Source organism: Pyrus communis, chromosome 15 (assembly GCF_041283825.1).
Source record: "Pyrus communis isolate YQ-2024b chromosome 15, ASM4128382v1, whole genome shotgun sequence".
Lineage (NCBI taxonomy): Eukaryota > Viridiplantae > Streptophyta > Magnoliopsida > Rosales > Rosaceae > Pyrus > Pyrus communis.
The window spans coordinates 15,057,542-15,072,936 of NC_142579.1; the positions used below are offsets into that span (position 1 = coordinate 15,057,542).

Below are 15,395 nucleotides of genomic sequence, written 5' to 3' on the forward strand. Positions count from 1 at the left end.
TACTCTTAGTTTAGAGCATACTGACAACATACACAGCTACTTCTCTAAGCATTTACTGGAATTTTATATTATTTCGGCAAATATCTGTTACAGTTTCGGTGGATACTTGTTGAAATTTGTTTAGTAAGTGTAGTGTGAGTGTAATTTGGATAAGTAATTAAAGTGAGAGGAGGATAATATTTAATTTAAAAAGAGATGTTGGTATTTTTAGTATGTATGATGTATTAATACAATGCGTGGTGTGAATAAAACAGTCCAAAAACAAAAGAGGGGAAAAGTAACAAAGGGAAAGTTGTAGTCATGTGTTATTTATAGTTGATTCCTTTTCCATGTATATATCCTTGAAGTTTGAGTGAGACCCTCCTGCCTCCCTGGTGCTTTTAATCTAAACTTTGCGTATGGTTGTTTCCCAGATAGATTCACTTGGATTATCATCTCCCTACAAGGCTAATAACCTTAATTATATTTCTTTTGAAGTTTGAGAGAGACCCTCCTGCGGCCCTGCCTCCCTGGTGCTTTTAATCTAAACTTTGCGTATGGTTGTTTCCCAGAAAGATTTACCTGGATTATCATCTCCCTACAAGGCTAATAACCTTAATTATATTTCTTATCGATCCTCTACACCATATATACAAGAGAGAGAGAGAGAGAGAGAGAGAGAGAGAGAGAGAGAGATGGCATCTAGAACGTCCCAGGCAGCCATTCTCAACCACCACCACCACCACCACCAACCGCTGGGTTTGTTTGAGAATCAAGAGGGAGAGGGTTGTAATACACAGATGGATTTCTTTCCTTTCCCACAAAACTTGACCTTTTCATCGTTGCCCTTGGTAGGTCACCAATCTCTCAAAGGCGGCTTGAGCACGGCTAGCATAGCTTCTGATGATGCACCTTCAACTACCACTCTCTCTGAAACCCTAGTCCCCCGGCCATCACTTACTCCTCCACTGAGGCATAAACAAGATCATAACATCGCTACTAGTTCTGAATTTGGTGGAGGAGGAGGAGGAGGAGGAGGACCCCATGGCCATCTCCTTTCTCTGCAAAGATCCACCGCAAATCTCTGGTAAACTAATATATAGTATATCACACTTGATTATTTCCCCTTCTAATTGATCTCCATGCACTCTTCTTGAACATTTTCTTTAATTTAACACCTTATAATTATACTTTTGCATAACATGCACTACTATTAATCATGTAAATATGTATTGAAACCATTTCTGTGTATTTATATTCTAGGGCATGGGGAGACGCGAGTGATGAGTACTGCCTGAACAGCAAGAGATCAAGCGGCGGAGACGACAGCCATCATCCTTATTTAGGAGGGCTTTCGGCAATGAAGATGAAGAAGATGAAGGCAATTAGGAGGAAGGTAAGGGAGCCTAGGTTTTGCTTCAAAACCCTGAGTGATGTCGATGTGCTTGATGATGGTTACAAGTGGAGAAAGTACGGACAGAAAGTGGTAAAGAACACACAGCATCCAAGGTATAATTGCATAAATTCAGATTGTACTGATCATTTTCCTCACCCTTTTCCTTCCTTTTTTGCTTTTACCAGTCCAAAAAAGAATTTAGTTGCATGTCTCGTTGGAAATATTAGCTCTACTGCTTGTACCCATTACACATGATGTGTTCCCTCTTTTCTCCTTTTCCTCTCTTTCTTTCTCTCTCTTTTATTATTGTCATTGGTATCATTGTCTGTCATCATTAGGCTTTTACAGGCTAGGCTTAGTGCTGGAGATTTGATGGTAAATGTAGCCATTGCAAAAGCAATTTCCAAAAAGAACTATAATTATTACTACTCTTCAAAGATGAAATTCATATGATATAAAATTCATTATAGTGTGCAAAGATTGATCAATTATACAAAGTTTACCAGTTAATCATCATATATATGCCAAAGCAGAATAATTAAGGGGATGGATAATATTGGGGTACCGGAAATGACTATTTTTTCATGAAATATTGAATTAATGTACCTTCCACAAATTAGGTTCCATTGAAGAAATCTGTTCAGTAACTGAGTAAACAAATTTCTCTAGGATACCCAATGACATACTAACTTGTGTTAATAATGAGTGATAAGGCTTAGGCTTATTACTTAGGATGAATTACCTTAAAATATATAAAGATATATGTATTATACTTTTATTTAAAAATAAAAAAATAAAAAATAAATAAAAAATAAAAAAGGCTACCTGGGTTATTGGTCATGGTAGCCCTCATGCTGGTGAAAAGATGTGGAGAAAATAGAGCATGAATAAAAAACATAATAAGAAAGAAAGAGATTAATGTGAAATGATTTTAGTTTGCATGTATGTCTCCTTTTACGCACCACCACTGCATATACTTCTTCTTCTAGATCCTCCCATTTGTTATATTTTTCTTTCTCATTATCTTGCTTTTTCAAAGTTTGAGACAAAAATATTACCTAATGGCCCAAAGTTATATCGAAATTTCGGAATCTATATACGTATTGCTTGAATGGAAAAGTTCTCATTCTCTGGAAACATTGCATGGCTGTAGTGCATGCCTGTGTACAGACATTCTACTGATTCACTGCAGCTTCAAATGTCAAAATATATGCATATATATAAATTTTCTCCTGCCAGTGTCAATCGAGATTGTTGATCTTAGTTAGGTATAATCTTGTTTCAATCTGTGCATTGCACACAATTCAACAGTCTGTCAACTTATAATATAACTTGTCAAATTATTAGAGAAGAGAATATTACCTTAATTACGTATATTATATGACATTTTCTGAAGCAGTTTTGTTTTATTCCTTTTATATTGGCATTGAGATTCATGCCCCACTTTATCACCATAGGTGTTGCAATTAAGTGCAGCAAAATTCTTCAGATATGATTTGAAGTTTGAATGTGTCTATATATAGCCTGCATAATCATATGTACATAGGCCTCATTTGTTGAATTGTATGGTCTCCTGTTTTCTTCGGGAATGATTACTTGTGGTGTTCAATTATATTTGTATGCAATGTCTTTTATTTTTTGGAAAGAAATGTATACAATGTCAAAAGTAGGAATAATGATTGACATCTATTTAGAATATCTTACAAATATTGAAAAACCCTACCCCAAGCTGAACTTGACAAGGATTTTTTTACTGTTGATGAATAATGAGTCAATAAATCCACCTTTAAAATGGTCTGTCCAAGTATTTAAACTTTGCCATAAGAGTTAGGTGTGTTAAGTTAGATGGAGCAGTTTGGCCAAAAAAAAAAAAAAGGAAAAATAGATCATTGTATCGAACTCGACTACGGATCGGAGTAAAACTCAAGGCCTTACATTTATAAGTGTAAAAGAATATTATTGAATCATAGTCCTTAGTGGCTCAAACCGTCTAGGTTCTAGGAATAGCAAGAGTTGGGACAAAGTAGGAAGAGAGTTTGAACTTTTATTTGACGTGTTACAATATTAGTGGACCATTTAAGAAGGGAAGTGTTATTGACACTCCAAAAATCTCATTCTACACTCCTCACAAGTGTATTTTTTCTTTCTAAATATAGAAAGTTTGGAGTGTAGAATGAGAAATTTGAAGTGTCAATAACAATTCCCTTTAAGAAGATAATATATTTGGATCTTGATTGATTAGTACCCACATGTTGTCCTCTTTGAAATACACTGTTAAGTTGGCCCTATAAAGGTGTCCCTCAAATAAGCTTATATGAGAGATCTGTCGATTGAAGCTCACTATATATTCAAAAATATAACCTAAGTTGTGGTGATATTAGATTCTTATGCTATGGGTTAGCTAGCGACTTAGGACTCGTTTAGAAGTGATTTTAAAATGATTGAAAACATTTTTTGTGAAAATATTTTTGAAACTAATTCTTAGTAAAAATTCAAATAGATCATGAAAATGCACTTTAAGTGCCGTTTTCAATTAGAAATTAGTTAGTTTGCTGCCAGGGTTAGGGAGCTTATAAATAAAAGCTCAGCTGTCTATAATCTGCCTGTTATGTAACACAAAAACATAGAGAGCACTTCTTCCATTTCCTCTCAAGGTTCTAAAAGGTACTAGTTAGGCAACAAGCATAGAGACCTAGTGCCTAGACATTTAGGCATGATGTAGGCCTTTTTTTAAACCCTAATTGAATTTATTATATAACATATAAATAAATGTCTACTTATATTTCAAAAAAAATACATAAATGTATAAGAATACAAAAATTGCAAAATAGAATGACACATAAATTTTAAAAGTACTACAAAACATGGGGAACAAGCATATATAATGAGTGTTCATCCAATCCAACAAGTCTTTTACTATTTATTTAAAAAATAAAATGCAAAGTAAAAGTTATCTATCTTTTGTTTAAGTTAGAGTCGCGACTTACGCAGGCTAGACCTATTTTCTAAGTTACAGTCGCGACCTAGGCGGTCGAGGCGGGTACGTAAGCGGGCGCTTAGGCAAGTATAGGCGTCCTTTCTTATCTTTTTAAACGCTGAGGGATTAATCGTGATGGTGGGTAGCCCCCTAGCCGGATCTTTTAGAACACTATCTCTATCCTTTGATCTGTCTAGATATTCTCTCCATTTCACTACCAACTTTAATTAAATTTGTATAATTGATTATTGCTTAAATGTGTGGTTTTCTAGTTACTAATATCATTGATCAGATTAATTCTTGTCCGAATGTGTATTCAAATTCGTATTCTAGCCATATGGGCATCTATTTTCAATTACAAGTCCGGCTAGAGATGACTTTCCATAGGAGATCAATGAATAGATGAAGATTTTGAGTAAGTTTGTGGGGAGAAAAAATTAAGATTTTCTAAAAGCCGATAGTCAATAAATTGAATCATAAGCAAACATGTGCAACTTTAGCCTTCGGGTGAGTGCTGCATGTATTTAATTAAAGGGAAATCGTTTTTATTTTTTTAAAGTAACCAGGAATCATATTTTGACTTGGAATTTCGAGGTTAAATAGGTCCCATAAGTAGGTCCCCTGAAAATTTTAAACCTAACATACTACTAACTAGGGCAGTTGAAGAGCTTTGGACATTTCCCAGACCTGAAGTGCAATTAGTCTATAGCACCAATTATTATGAGAATTTCACTTGTTACTGAACTAAGTACGTTTATGTTTACTGATTTGCAGGAGTTACTATCGTTGTACGATGGATAACTGCCGCGTAAAGAAACGAGTAGAGCGATTAGCCGAGGACCCGAGGATGGTGATCACAACGTATGAAGGGAGACACGTACATTCTCCATCTCATGATCTTGATGATCAAGATTCACGATCTCCGTCGCACCTGAACAACTTCTTCTGGTAGCTAGCCAGACTGCTACCGACTACTGTATATTAACTCATAATAGCCTCGTGAGCTCTCGTTTTCGTTTTTGTTTGCAGTTCTAGTTTTTGTTTGGTGTTTTTTATTTTTTATTTTTGGTTATGGATTCAAACGATCACCCGCATATTATACCTAGCTTGCTGCACTGTGGTTGTGTATGCATGTGTCTTTGACTGCATGTATTTGAGAAATTTTATGTGTATCTGGAATATAAGGCGGTATATGATGTGGAGGGACATTGAAAAATATACTCTAGATGTATCAATCATGTCGTTCACTTATATTATAATAATACATCGTATATCATTTTATGTTCTGATTACAATTAAAACTTCTCAATGCATTGGAGATCCATAATTAACATGCATGGGCTTTGATACCCGGTTTTGTTAAGCCTCCTATTCTAATACGCTAATGAAAATAACACTATTGTTTCTTGTACTCCCAACTTTTGCACAGCTTTCACCATTTAATTAATATCGTTCTGAATCTTCATTCATGGATTTTACTCTGTAAAATATTCATTTGGGGTTAAGATTTCTTCTAAGAGTGATTGTGGAAACCGAAGAAAGTTAGGTTGTATTATAAAATTACTTGACAAAGTAAGAAATGACTCAACTTTTTATAAGTCTATCATTTGTTTTCGTGATCCAAAAAAATTGTAATTACAAGTCATTCTATCTTATTTCAACAGTACATGAGAAAATGAAACAATAAATTGTTTCTACATTAAGATTAAACTGTGAATGATCACAATTTTCTTTTGACTTTAGGGTCTAGTAAAGGGGACTAGGTTAGACATACGTAAGGTTATATCCAATGAAGATGGCTACAGGGCCAGAATATGGCCTGATTTGGACAAAAATCAACTCCAACTAAAGTCTGGGCTAAAAATCAATGGAGGCCATCATGCTAGAACATGATGGCCAAAGGGGCATTGGGCTGTTCAAGCTGAGCATGATACCCAGCCCGTTTGCGGGGTACCAGTCGTTGTTACTGCAATCTACCATGGATCCAACGGCAAGATTTGAATCCCAACACCTAGTTAACAAGTAATATATATATATATATATATATATATATGTGTGTTATACTTATTATGTGGCAGTTCACCTTCTAGGTCAATATGTAATAACTTAATACTTGTGTTGACAGATATGTACACATCAGCAAGAGATGGTTTTGACAGATGGCCTACACGTCAACTAAGGTTGTTAGGATTGTGGTTACACAGCTAAAGGGATAAGAAAAGTTAGTTTCTGGTGACTTAGCTATGAAACTAAGGTTGTAGTATAAATAACAGTCTCTCTGTAATTCTCATTCAATCAATACATTCATAGCAGTTTATTCTTCGTTCTCTTTCTCTCTCTCTCTTCTTTCTCTCTCTCACTACATTCTTCTAAGAAGGTTTTCTTTGCTTTCTTCTTTCTTTCGAGATACTTAGTTTAGTGTTAATATGGTACCATCATCGGTGTTTGTTCCCTGGTGGTTCTGTGTTTTCCGTTGCAAGATTCATTCGTGTTTTCCTATCAATTACAAGTTTTTTGATGTTCGTGGAGAAGTTTTGGAGTTTGAATTATGCAATTTCAACAAAGAAAGGTCTATCCACTCTCACTATTCGATGTTTTGTGTCAGTGGGTTTTCTTTCCGCTAGATGAATTGTTTGCTTATAAGGTAGTTTGACATTGCAATAGATTATAAAGATGATAGCCATTATTTCTAGATTTGTGTGTGATAATATATTCCATTGAAGGCTAATTGTCGGAGTATGCAATCTTGATTTAAGGCCGATAGCCAAAATCTTTGTTTCCTATAAATTGTTTCTCTTTGAAGGCTAATTGCCGAAGAGAGTTTCTTGTTCTTGTAAGTGTTCTGGGTATAATTTTGATCTTTGTGAGTGTTTTGGAAGTGGTTTGATAATTCTTGGTTGTGCAAGAGGAAGAATCTGGTGCACGTAGTCAAAATGTCTAATCATATAGTGGAATATGTGAAATTGAAGGTCTTCTGGGAATGCTAAATGGAGCTTTTAGTTTCAGTCAATCTTGTGTGGATATGATCTGTTTGATTTATTTACCAGTGATAATCCATGTCCACCAAAATTTGTTATACATTCTAAAACTGGAGTTACTAAGGAGATTACTGTTGCATATAAGAATTGGGTGAAAAAGGATATAGCTTTACTAAGCATGTTAATTGCTAAATTATCTGATGATGCCATACAGTAAAACCTCACAGGAAGTGTGGAATGTTCTGCAAGATCGCTTGGCTTCTGTGTTTGTCTCACGGATCAACTAGTTAAAAATTGAGTTTTACACTGCACAAAAAGGAGGTGATTCAATTGAAAATTTTCTGTTAAGATTGAAAGCTATAAGGGATCAGTTAATTTCTGCAGGAGAAATGGTTTCAGACAATGATCTTGTTATTGCTGCATTAACTGGTTTGCCACAGGAGTTTGATATGATCAAAATAGTAATATTGGCAAGAGAGACTCCAATCTCTCTAAAAGATTTTAGGGTACAGCTTCTCAGTGTTGAGTTGACTATTATGTCCATGGTTATTTCTCTTACTAGTACCATGTCTGCAATGTATATGAATGGTGATAGATCTGTTAATCACAGTAATGGTACTAATGGGATTTTGTTAGAAATGTGCCTTAAAACTAATCATACGATGATACTTTACAAACATTTCACATGTTAAACTAATCTAGTTTAATATAAAGGGTAAAGATTATTGTTTGAAGTCGTCTCATATGAATGTTATATGCTTAAACGATAAGTCCAAGGAATATGTAATTGGGAGAATGTGATCTAAAGAAGTTAGATTCATGAGACCATTCTTTTTCGTATACATATCCTAAACATTTCTGATCATAGGATTGCCAATTGGGCATTGCTAGTCCATTAAGATCAGTACGTGCTATGTCTTCTCTTAGAAAGGGTGACTAGTCTCGAGTCATTCGTATGATTGACACCAAGACAAGCATGTAGGTGCTCAATAGAGAATGAGTTCATTGAACGCAATCAACAAGGAGTTCTCATACTTATGTCACATGAAAACTCATGGTTAGGATAATGCAAAGTAGTCCTTTGACTTGAGGCATCATAGTTGTCTTGTGGTTAGATCCTTGATCTTTGACTATGTCAAAGTCACTCCGCCAAAGGGTGTCCACGACATAGTTGGGGTTAAACCACTTAGCCATGGAGGCAAGTGAATGCACAACAAAGGATCTTTAACCTTCAAACCGTTTGAAGGAGAATACTCTATGATGTGATTAAGAATCTCTGGCCAGAGTATGAATGAGATTTCGGAATTCATTCCAAATCACATTCAAGGTAAACATATAAGTAAGAGAATCACATTAGATAGTAGACATAAATAAACTATCAAAACAAACAATGTGGTCAAGAATATTGTATTAGAGAAAGATCGTATTGCATTGTAATCCCAAACTGAATAGGTTATCCACCTCATCTGATTAGCTTGGGTAGCCATAACATACTGTTAGGTGTCACTCATGGTTTATGGAAGCCCTAAAGGTTTATAATCACTAAAGGGAGAATTGAAAAGTAAGTTTCAATTCACAATCGATTTGAAAAGTTCTAATCGCCCACTGCCTTGCTAAAAGGAACATAATGGATCGTACACCATGTAAGATAGAGATTGAAGAAACAACAGAGATGAGTAAGGATAATTAAATGGTTTAATTATTTATGGCTAGGATTAATTAATTAATATGTTAATTAATCAAACGAATAAGTTTGTTTTAGATCTCAGGTTAGTTTTGGGCCTCAAGGCCCAATGGGCTTCAAATGTCAAGTCCTATAACTCAAGTTGTATGACAACTTGAAAACACAAAGGGCATAAAAGCCCAATGAACCCACATGGCCGGCCATTGAGAGTGTGAGGTAGAATTGATTTTAATTTCAATTATGCCACTCAATGTAAGTGGCTATAGAAAGGAAATTATCACTCATTCCCTCATAAGGGTTTTCTAGAGAGAAAAAAGTAAAACACAAAAAGCTCTATCTTTTTTAAGGAGGCCAGCCACCTTAGGAAGAATGGACTAGCATCTATTTCTTCCTAGGTTGCTCATCTTTTCCTCAATGTTATCCTTGGTGTGAAAACTTAGAGGATCCATTTCTTGAGAACTTGGAAAATCCATTCCTTCATCCATATCCAAGAAGTCATGGAGCCAAGAAGCAAAGTTCCTCCATCCACATCCATGGAGCCAAGGAGCAAGGAGACTAAGTAAAGAAGGCCCTCACATGGGTGAATATCCTTTGCTAAGCAAAGAGGTGTTTTAAAGGTATAAAAGTTTCTTAACTCTTTTCTTTAAGATTTGAGTTGAGTCTTGGTTCACCACAACTACTAGGCCTTGAATTTCATGGGTAAAGTTTTGTTTTTGAGTGCATACAAGCATGATTCCGTCTTGAATTGTTTATTGCATGCATAAATGTTGCTCAAATGAACATTTCCATCAGATTTATCAAGGTGAAAGTTCGAATATGGGAGCAAATGGCTTTCAGGGAAGTTTTGGAAACAGTTCATATCAAGGCAATGGGACTTATCAGGGTGAAAGCTCAAATATGGAAGCAAATGGTTATTAATGAGGAGGCTATAGATTTACTGGAAGTAATCACAGGTCATTCAATCTTCAGACCAATCGTGGTACATTTAATTCAAACAGAAGTACTTATTGAAACAATGCTCAAAAACCATATTTTGGTATCAAATTTAGAGGGAATAATGGTGGTTTTTCTTCCGGTCAAAGCAAGGGCTCACAGTCAGGTTTTCATGATCAGTCTTCAAATGGTGGTTCTAGAAATGGGACTACTTGGCATAATTGGAATGGTAATACCAATTTCAGATCATCTATAACACCTGAATGACAAATCTGTTCTCGAAGAGGTCACACAGCTCCTAACTGTCATTTTAGAAGTGTCAATGGTTCCAATTTTAAACAATAACAGTTATTAGTGTGTCAAATATAAGGAAAGAAAGGTCATGTTGCTCTGGAGTGTTATCACAGGAATAACTATGCATTTCAAGGAGTTCCACCACCACCACCAACAATCACTACAAGGACTACTCAAGGAACTTAAGATTTTTCTCCAGCACGGAATGATCAATCACCTTAAGGTTTTTTTGCTACAGATACATGGGTGTTAGTTACTGGAGCTACACATCATATGACTTTGCCAATGTCAATAATATGAATCAAGTCATAGTTTACAATGGAGATGCCAAGATAATCATTTGAAATTGTGAAGGTTTGGATGTGAAGCATATTGGTTCAACTACTCTAGTCACTCCAGCTCATTTTCTATATTTGAAATATGTTTTACATGCTCCTAATATTACTGTAAACTTATTATCAATGAAGAAATTATGTCATGACAATGGTTGCTAGTTTATATGTGATGATCTTGTGTTTTATATACAGGACAAGGCAACCAAAGTGATACTATACCAAGGAATGAGGGAACTTTTCACCATACTTGTGACAATGTTTACAAGGACAAGTTCAATCAATGGGTTGCAAAAGGAGTTGAAGGCTGGATTTCTTGGGAAGACTATTAAAACTGCAATATGGCACAAGAGGTTGGGGCACCCTTCTGAAGAGAAACTAGCTATTATGTTGAGATCTGCAAAAGTGCCAGTTAGTGTAGATATTTCTCAGTCATTGTGCTCTTCTTGTATTACAAATAAGATGTGTAGACAGCCATTTCCTGTAAGGCAAAGTAAAGCTAGTTGTATGTTTGAAAAATTGCATTCTGATGTATGAGGGCTTTCTCCAAAGACTTCAATAGAATGATACATATATTATATCAGCTTTATTGATGAGTATTCTAGATTTGTATGGATTTTCCTTTGATTAGTAAATCTAAAGCTCTGTTTATGTTTGTGAAATTTCATGCTTTTGTATTCAATCAGTTTAATTCTTCAATTAAGTGCTTGCAAACTGATGAAGGAGGAGAATATGTCAGTAAAGCATTTACTAGTTTTCTGGAATCAAAAGGGATAATTCATATGATTTATTGTCCTTATACTCCTTAACAGAATGGTATTTCTGAGAGGAAACATAGGCACCTAGTAGAAACAGCATTAACTTTTATGGCTAAGGGAAATCTACCTCCAACTTTCTGGTTTCATTCATGTGCTTATGCAGCATTTCTCATAAATAGAATGCCTTGTAAGGTATTAGAGATGAAATCTCCATGTCAAGTACTGTTTGGTAAAATCCCAGATATACAGCATTTGAAAGTGTTTGGCATAGCTGTTTATCCTTTCCTCAGGCCATACAATTCAAACAAACTGCAAGCAAGGTCAGTACAATGTGTGTTTATGGGTTATGCTATGGGGTACAAGGGAGTAATTTGCTACAATATGACAATTAGAAAACTGATCTTGTCTAAACATGTAATTCATGATGAGTTGGCATTTCCTTATAAGATGCAATCAACTACAAGGGCAACTAGATCACAACAGGTCCAATCAATGGTTCAAAAACCCATTCTGGTTCAAATGCCCATACCAAGTGTGTCTTACATACCTCAAAGAGAGAATAATAATAACTATCAAGATAATGTGTTTGCTTCAATGTCTGAAAGTAATGATGCCACTAGTTCACATGCATCAGCCTCTTCTCCAGATTCAAATTTTAGGTCTGATTCAATGTCACAATTCATTACAATAGACACCAGTTTCACATGCATCAAATTCACAGACATCAAGCACTTTTTCATAGTTAAGTTATATTTATAATTCATTGTCACAAGGTGCTTCTTCACATCTAGAGCTTTCTCCCTTCACTCTCACTCCTTCTGGTATGTCATAGATGTTGCATGTCCATCATGATACACAACTTGAGCTAATACTTCCTATCTCAACCTCTACTTCATCTGATATTGATGTCTCCAAAACTGCTTCAGTGCATCCAATGATTACTAGATCAAAGAGTGGTGTGTTACCACAAATGAGCTATAAAGGATATCTTGCTGCCTTACCTGAGCTTCAATATTTGCAATTAACTTTAGATGAGTACTTTGGTGGAGGGTTTTCATTCTTAGCTAGTTTTGTTGATGCTTCTGAACCAACAACTTTTAGAAAAGCTACATCCATGCCACGATGGTAGAATGCAATGCAAGAGGAATACAATTCTCTTAAGGATCAACCATTGATAGCACATGGGTGTACAAACTCAAAAACAATCCTGATGGATCTATATCCAGGTATAAAGTTAGGTTGGTGGCACAAGGTTTTTCACAAGAACAATGAGTTGATTACTTAGAAACATTTAGTCATGTGGTTCAGCATACAACAGTGAGAATATTACTAGCATTGGCAACAATCAATCAATTGGGAGTAAGACAGTTGGATATCAAGAATGCATTTTTACATAGTGATATTCAAAAGGAAATTTGCATGAAACAACCTCAGGGATTCGTGGATATGGCCAATCCATCTTATGTTTGCAAGTTAATCAAGTCATTGTATGGTCTTAAGCAAGCTCCAAGAGCGTGGAATTCCAAGTTCACAAGTTGCTTGTAATGGGGTTCAAAGCTTCTACTTTTGATTCCAGTTTGTTTGTTAAGCAAAGTGATGGTGATGTTGTCATTCTACTCTTATATGTAGATGACATTATACCTACTGGATCAAACCTGAGCAAGGTACAAAGTGTAATCATAGAGTTATTTAAGGTGTTTGAGCTTAAAGATATAGGAAAGCTGACTTATTTTCTTGGTCTGCAAGTTAACTACAAGAAGAATGGGGATATTTGTGTCAACCAGTCTAAGTACATAAAAGACTTGTTGCATAAAGCTAGTATGGAGTCATGTAAACCAGCATCTACACCATGCAAACCTCACAATCCATTGCTAGTTACTGAAGGCACAGTGATGACTGATCCAAGTTTGTATGGCAACATTGTTGACTCTCTACAATACTTAACCTTTACACGACCGGATATTGCATATGCAATGAATTCTGTATGCCAGTTCATGGCTTCTTCCACAGAGATACATTTTAGAGGAGTGAAAAGGATCTTGAGATTCTTAAAAGGAACTCTACAAATTGGTATAACCTTTTCAGCTGAAACTACAGTGGGAATCACAGTGCTTAGTGACTCAAATTGGGCTGCAGATTTGAACACAAGGAGATCTGTGACAGGTTATGTTGTATACATTGGCAACAATCCAGTTTTATGGCAATCAAAGAAGTAGGATTCTATATCACGAAGTTCTACAGAAGTTGAGCATAAAGCATTGGCACATATTGCAACTGATGTTGCTTGGATAAGAAATGTTCTTAGGGATATGGAAGTTGTCTTACCTTTTCCTCCAGTGATATACTGTGATAAGAAATCTGCAATTGCATTAAGTGCCAATCTAGTTTTTCACTCGAGGATCAAACACTTAGACACAAAATATCATTTCATACGGGAAAAAGTTCAAAAGGGAGATATTCAGGTTCAATATTTACCTACCGAAGATCAAACTGCAGATTTACAAACTAAGGGCCTACGCAGTCCTTCATTCTTAAAACATTCATTCAATCTCAAGCTTGGAAACCCAACTGAGATTGAGGGGGGGATGCTGACAAATATGCACACATCAGTAAGAGATGGTTTTGATAGATGGCCTACACATCAGCTAAGGTTGACAGGATTGTGGTTACATAGCTAAAAGGATAAGAAAAGTTAGTTTCTGGTGACTTAGCTATGAAACTAAGGTTGTAGTACAAATAATAGTTTCTCTGTAATTCTCATTTAATCAATACATTCATAGCAATTCATTCTTCGTTCTCTCTCTCTCTCTTCTTTCTCTCTCTCACTACATTCTTTTGAGAAGGTTTTCTTTGCTTCTTCTTCCTTTCGAGATACTTAGCTTAGTGTTAATAACTTGAACTCCTTTATATGTAAATCTTATGCCTATAAATGTGCACTCTAATAAGAAGGAAATATCACCTTGATTTCTCCTCCACTTTCTCTATTGTCTCTTACTCTCCATTTTATTTCCAATATGTTATCAACGCAAATGTCTGATGTCTCCATGTATTCTTTAAATTCTTTGCTAAGAGAGAATCACATACCATGATGGTAAACACAACTTGGATGGTGTAATAATTCATTTGTAAATTACCAAGTGTGTGATGTGGCTTTCGCTCATGCTATTATTTGTTCTCTTTTATGCACAAAAGCCTCCATATTTTTTTCTTCTACACGATATGATAAATATGACCATGAATTGCAACATCGGTTGATCAATCATGGTATGATATTGATACATACGATTCCTTTCAAGAGTCATCAATCATTCATAGAAATATTTATGTTTTTATATCTTTCATTTGAACTAGAGTCATTGCGTGGTTTAAAGATTTCCATATTCAACATTGGACATCATAATGCTCTCAATTATTCTTCCTTGGTTGTGTTTGACTCTTATTTGGCACAGTTTCCTTTCATATATAATATGTATAAGGCCAGATGAAGCCGTGTTAAAAGAAAAAAAAAATAATGCCGTATGATCTAATGGTTCTTTTACTCTTATTTGGCACAGTTTGGTTCTTTTTCTTGTTTTTAGTATCACGATTTGCTGTCAACTAATAGTTTTCTTATTTCTTTAATTATCACGTTTAATGTGCATCTTACTGTTTCAACTCCATAATCAATGAGACAAAGTAATCAGTTATGTTCATAAATGTTTAATAATTAAGAGTTAGACCGATGAATCTATTGATTCAAAAGCGTGGAATGGGTAAATGTCACAGATGATAAACTGATTTCTTACTTATGTTGCTCTATTTTTATTAGTATCGTCTATAATAATTGATGAATCAAATATTTTCAAGCAGAAGCAAGTGGAGGAAAAGGATTTTTGAAACTTGCTTGATTCTAAGTATCTGGGAGTTCAATGGGTTCTCTACCATATAAAGAGCTATAAAGAATATAAAATGGTCTTTTAAGAAGCCTTAAGGATAAAGAAAAAAGAAGTAATATGAGTCTAACAAGGATAGCTACGATAGAAGAGTTTCCCGGGCCTTTTATCATAACTTCTGCTCGTTGCATA

General features: G+C 35.2%; 1 protein-coding gene across 1 annotated transcript; it reads left to right on the top strand.

Annotated features, from left to right (window-relative positions):
• Window positions 1–343: 343 nt before the first annotated feature.
• Window positions 344–5,633, top strand: LOC137723136 (putative WRKY transcription factor 13). Its single transcript, XM_068462334.2, has 3 exons — window positions 344–1,066; window positions 1,243–1,488; window positions 5,127–5,633. Exons 1-3 carry the CDS (start codon window positions 537–539, stop codon window positions 5,302–5,304), a joined length of 954 nt encoding a protein of 317 aa, XP_068318435.2. The 5' UTR covers window positions 344–536; the 3' UTR covers window positions 5,305–5,633.
• Window positions 5,634–15,395: the final 9,762 nt, after the last annotated feature.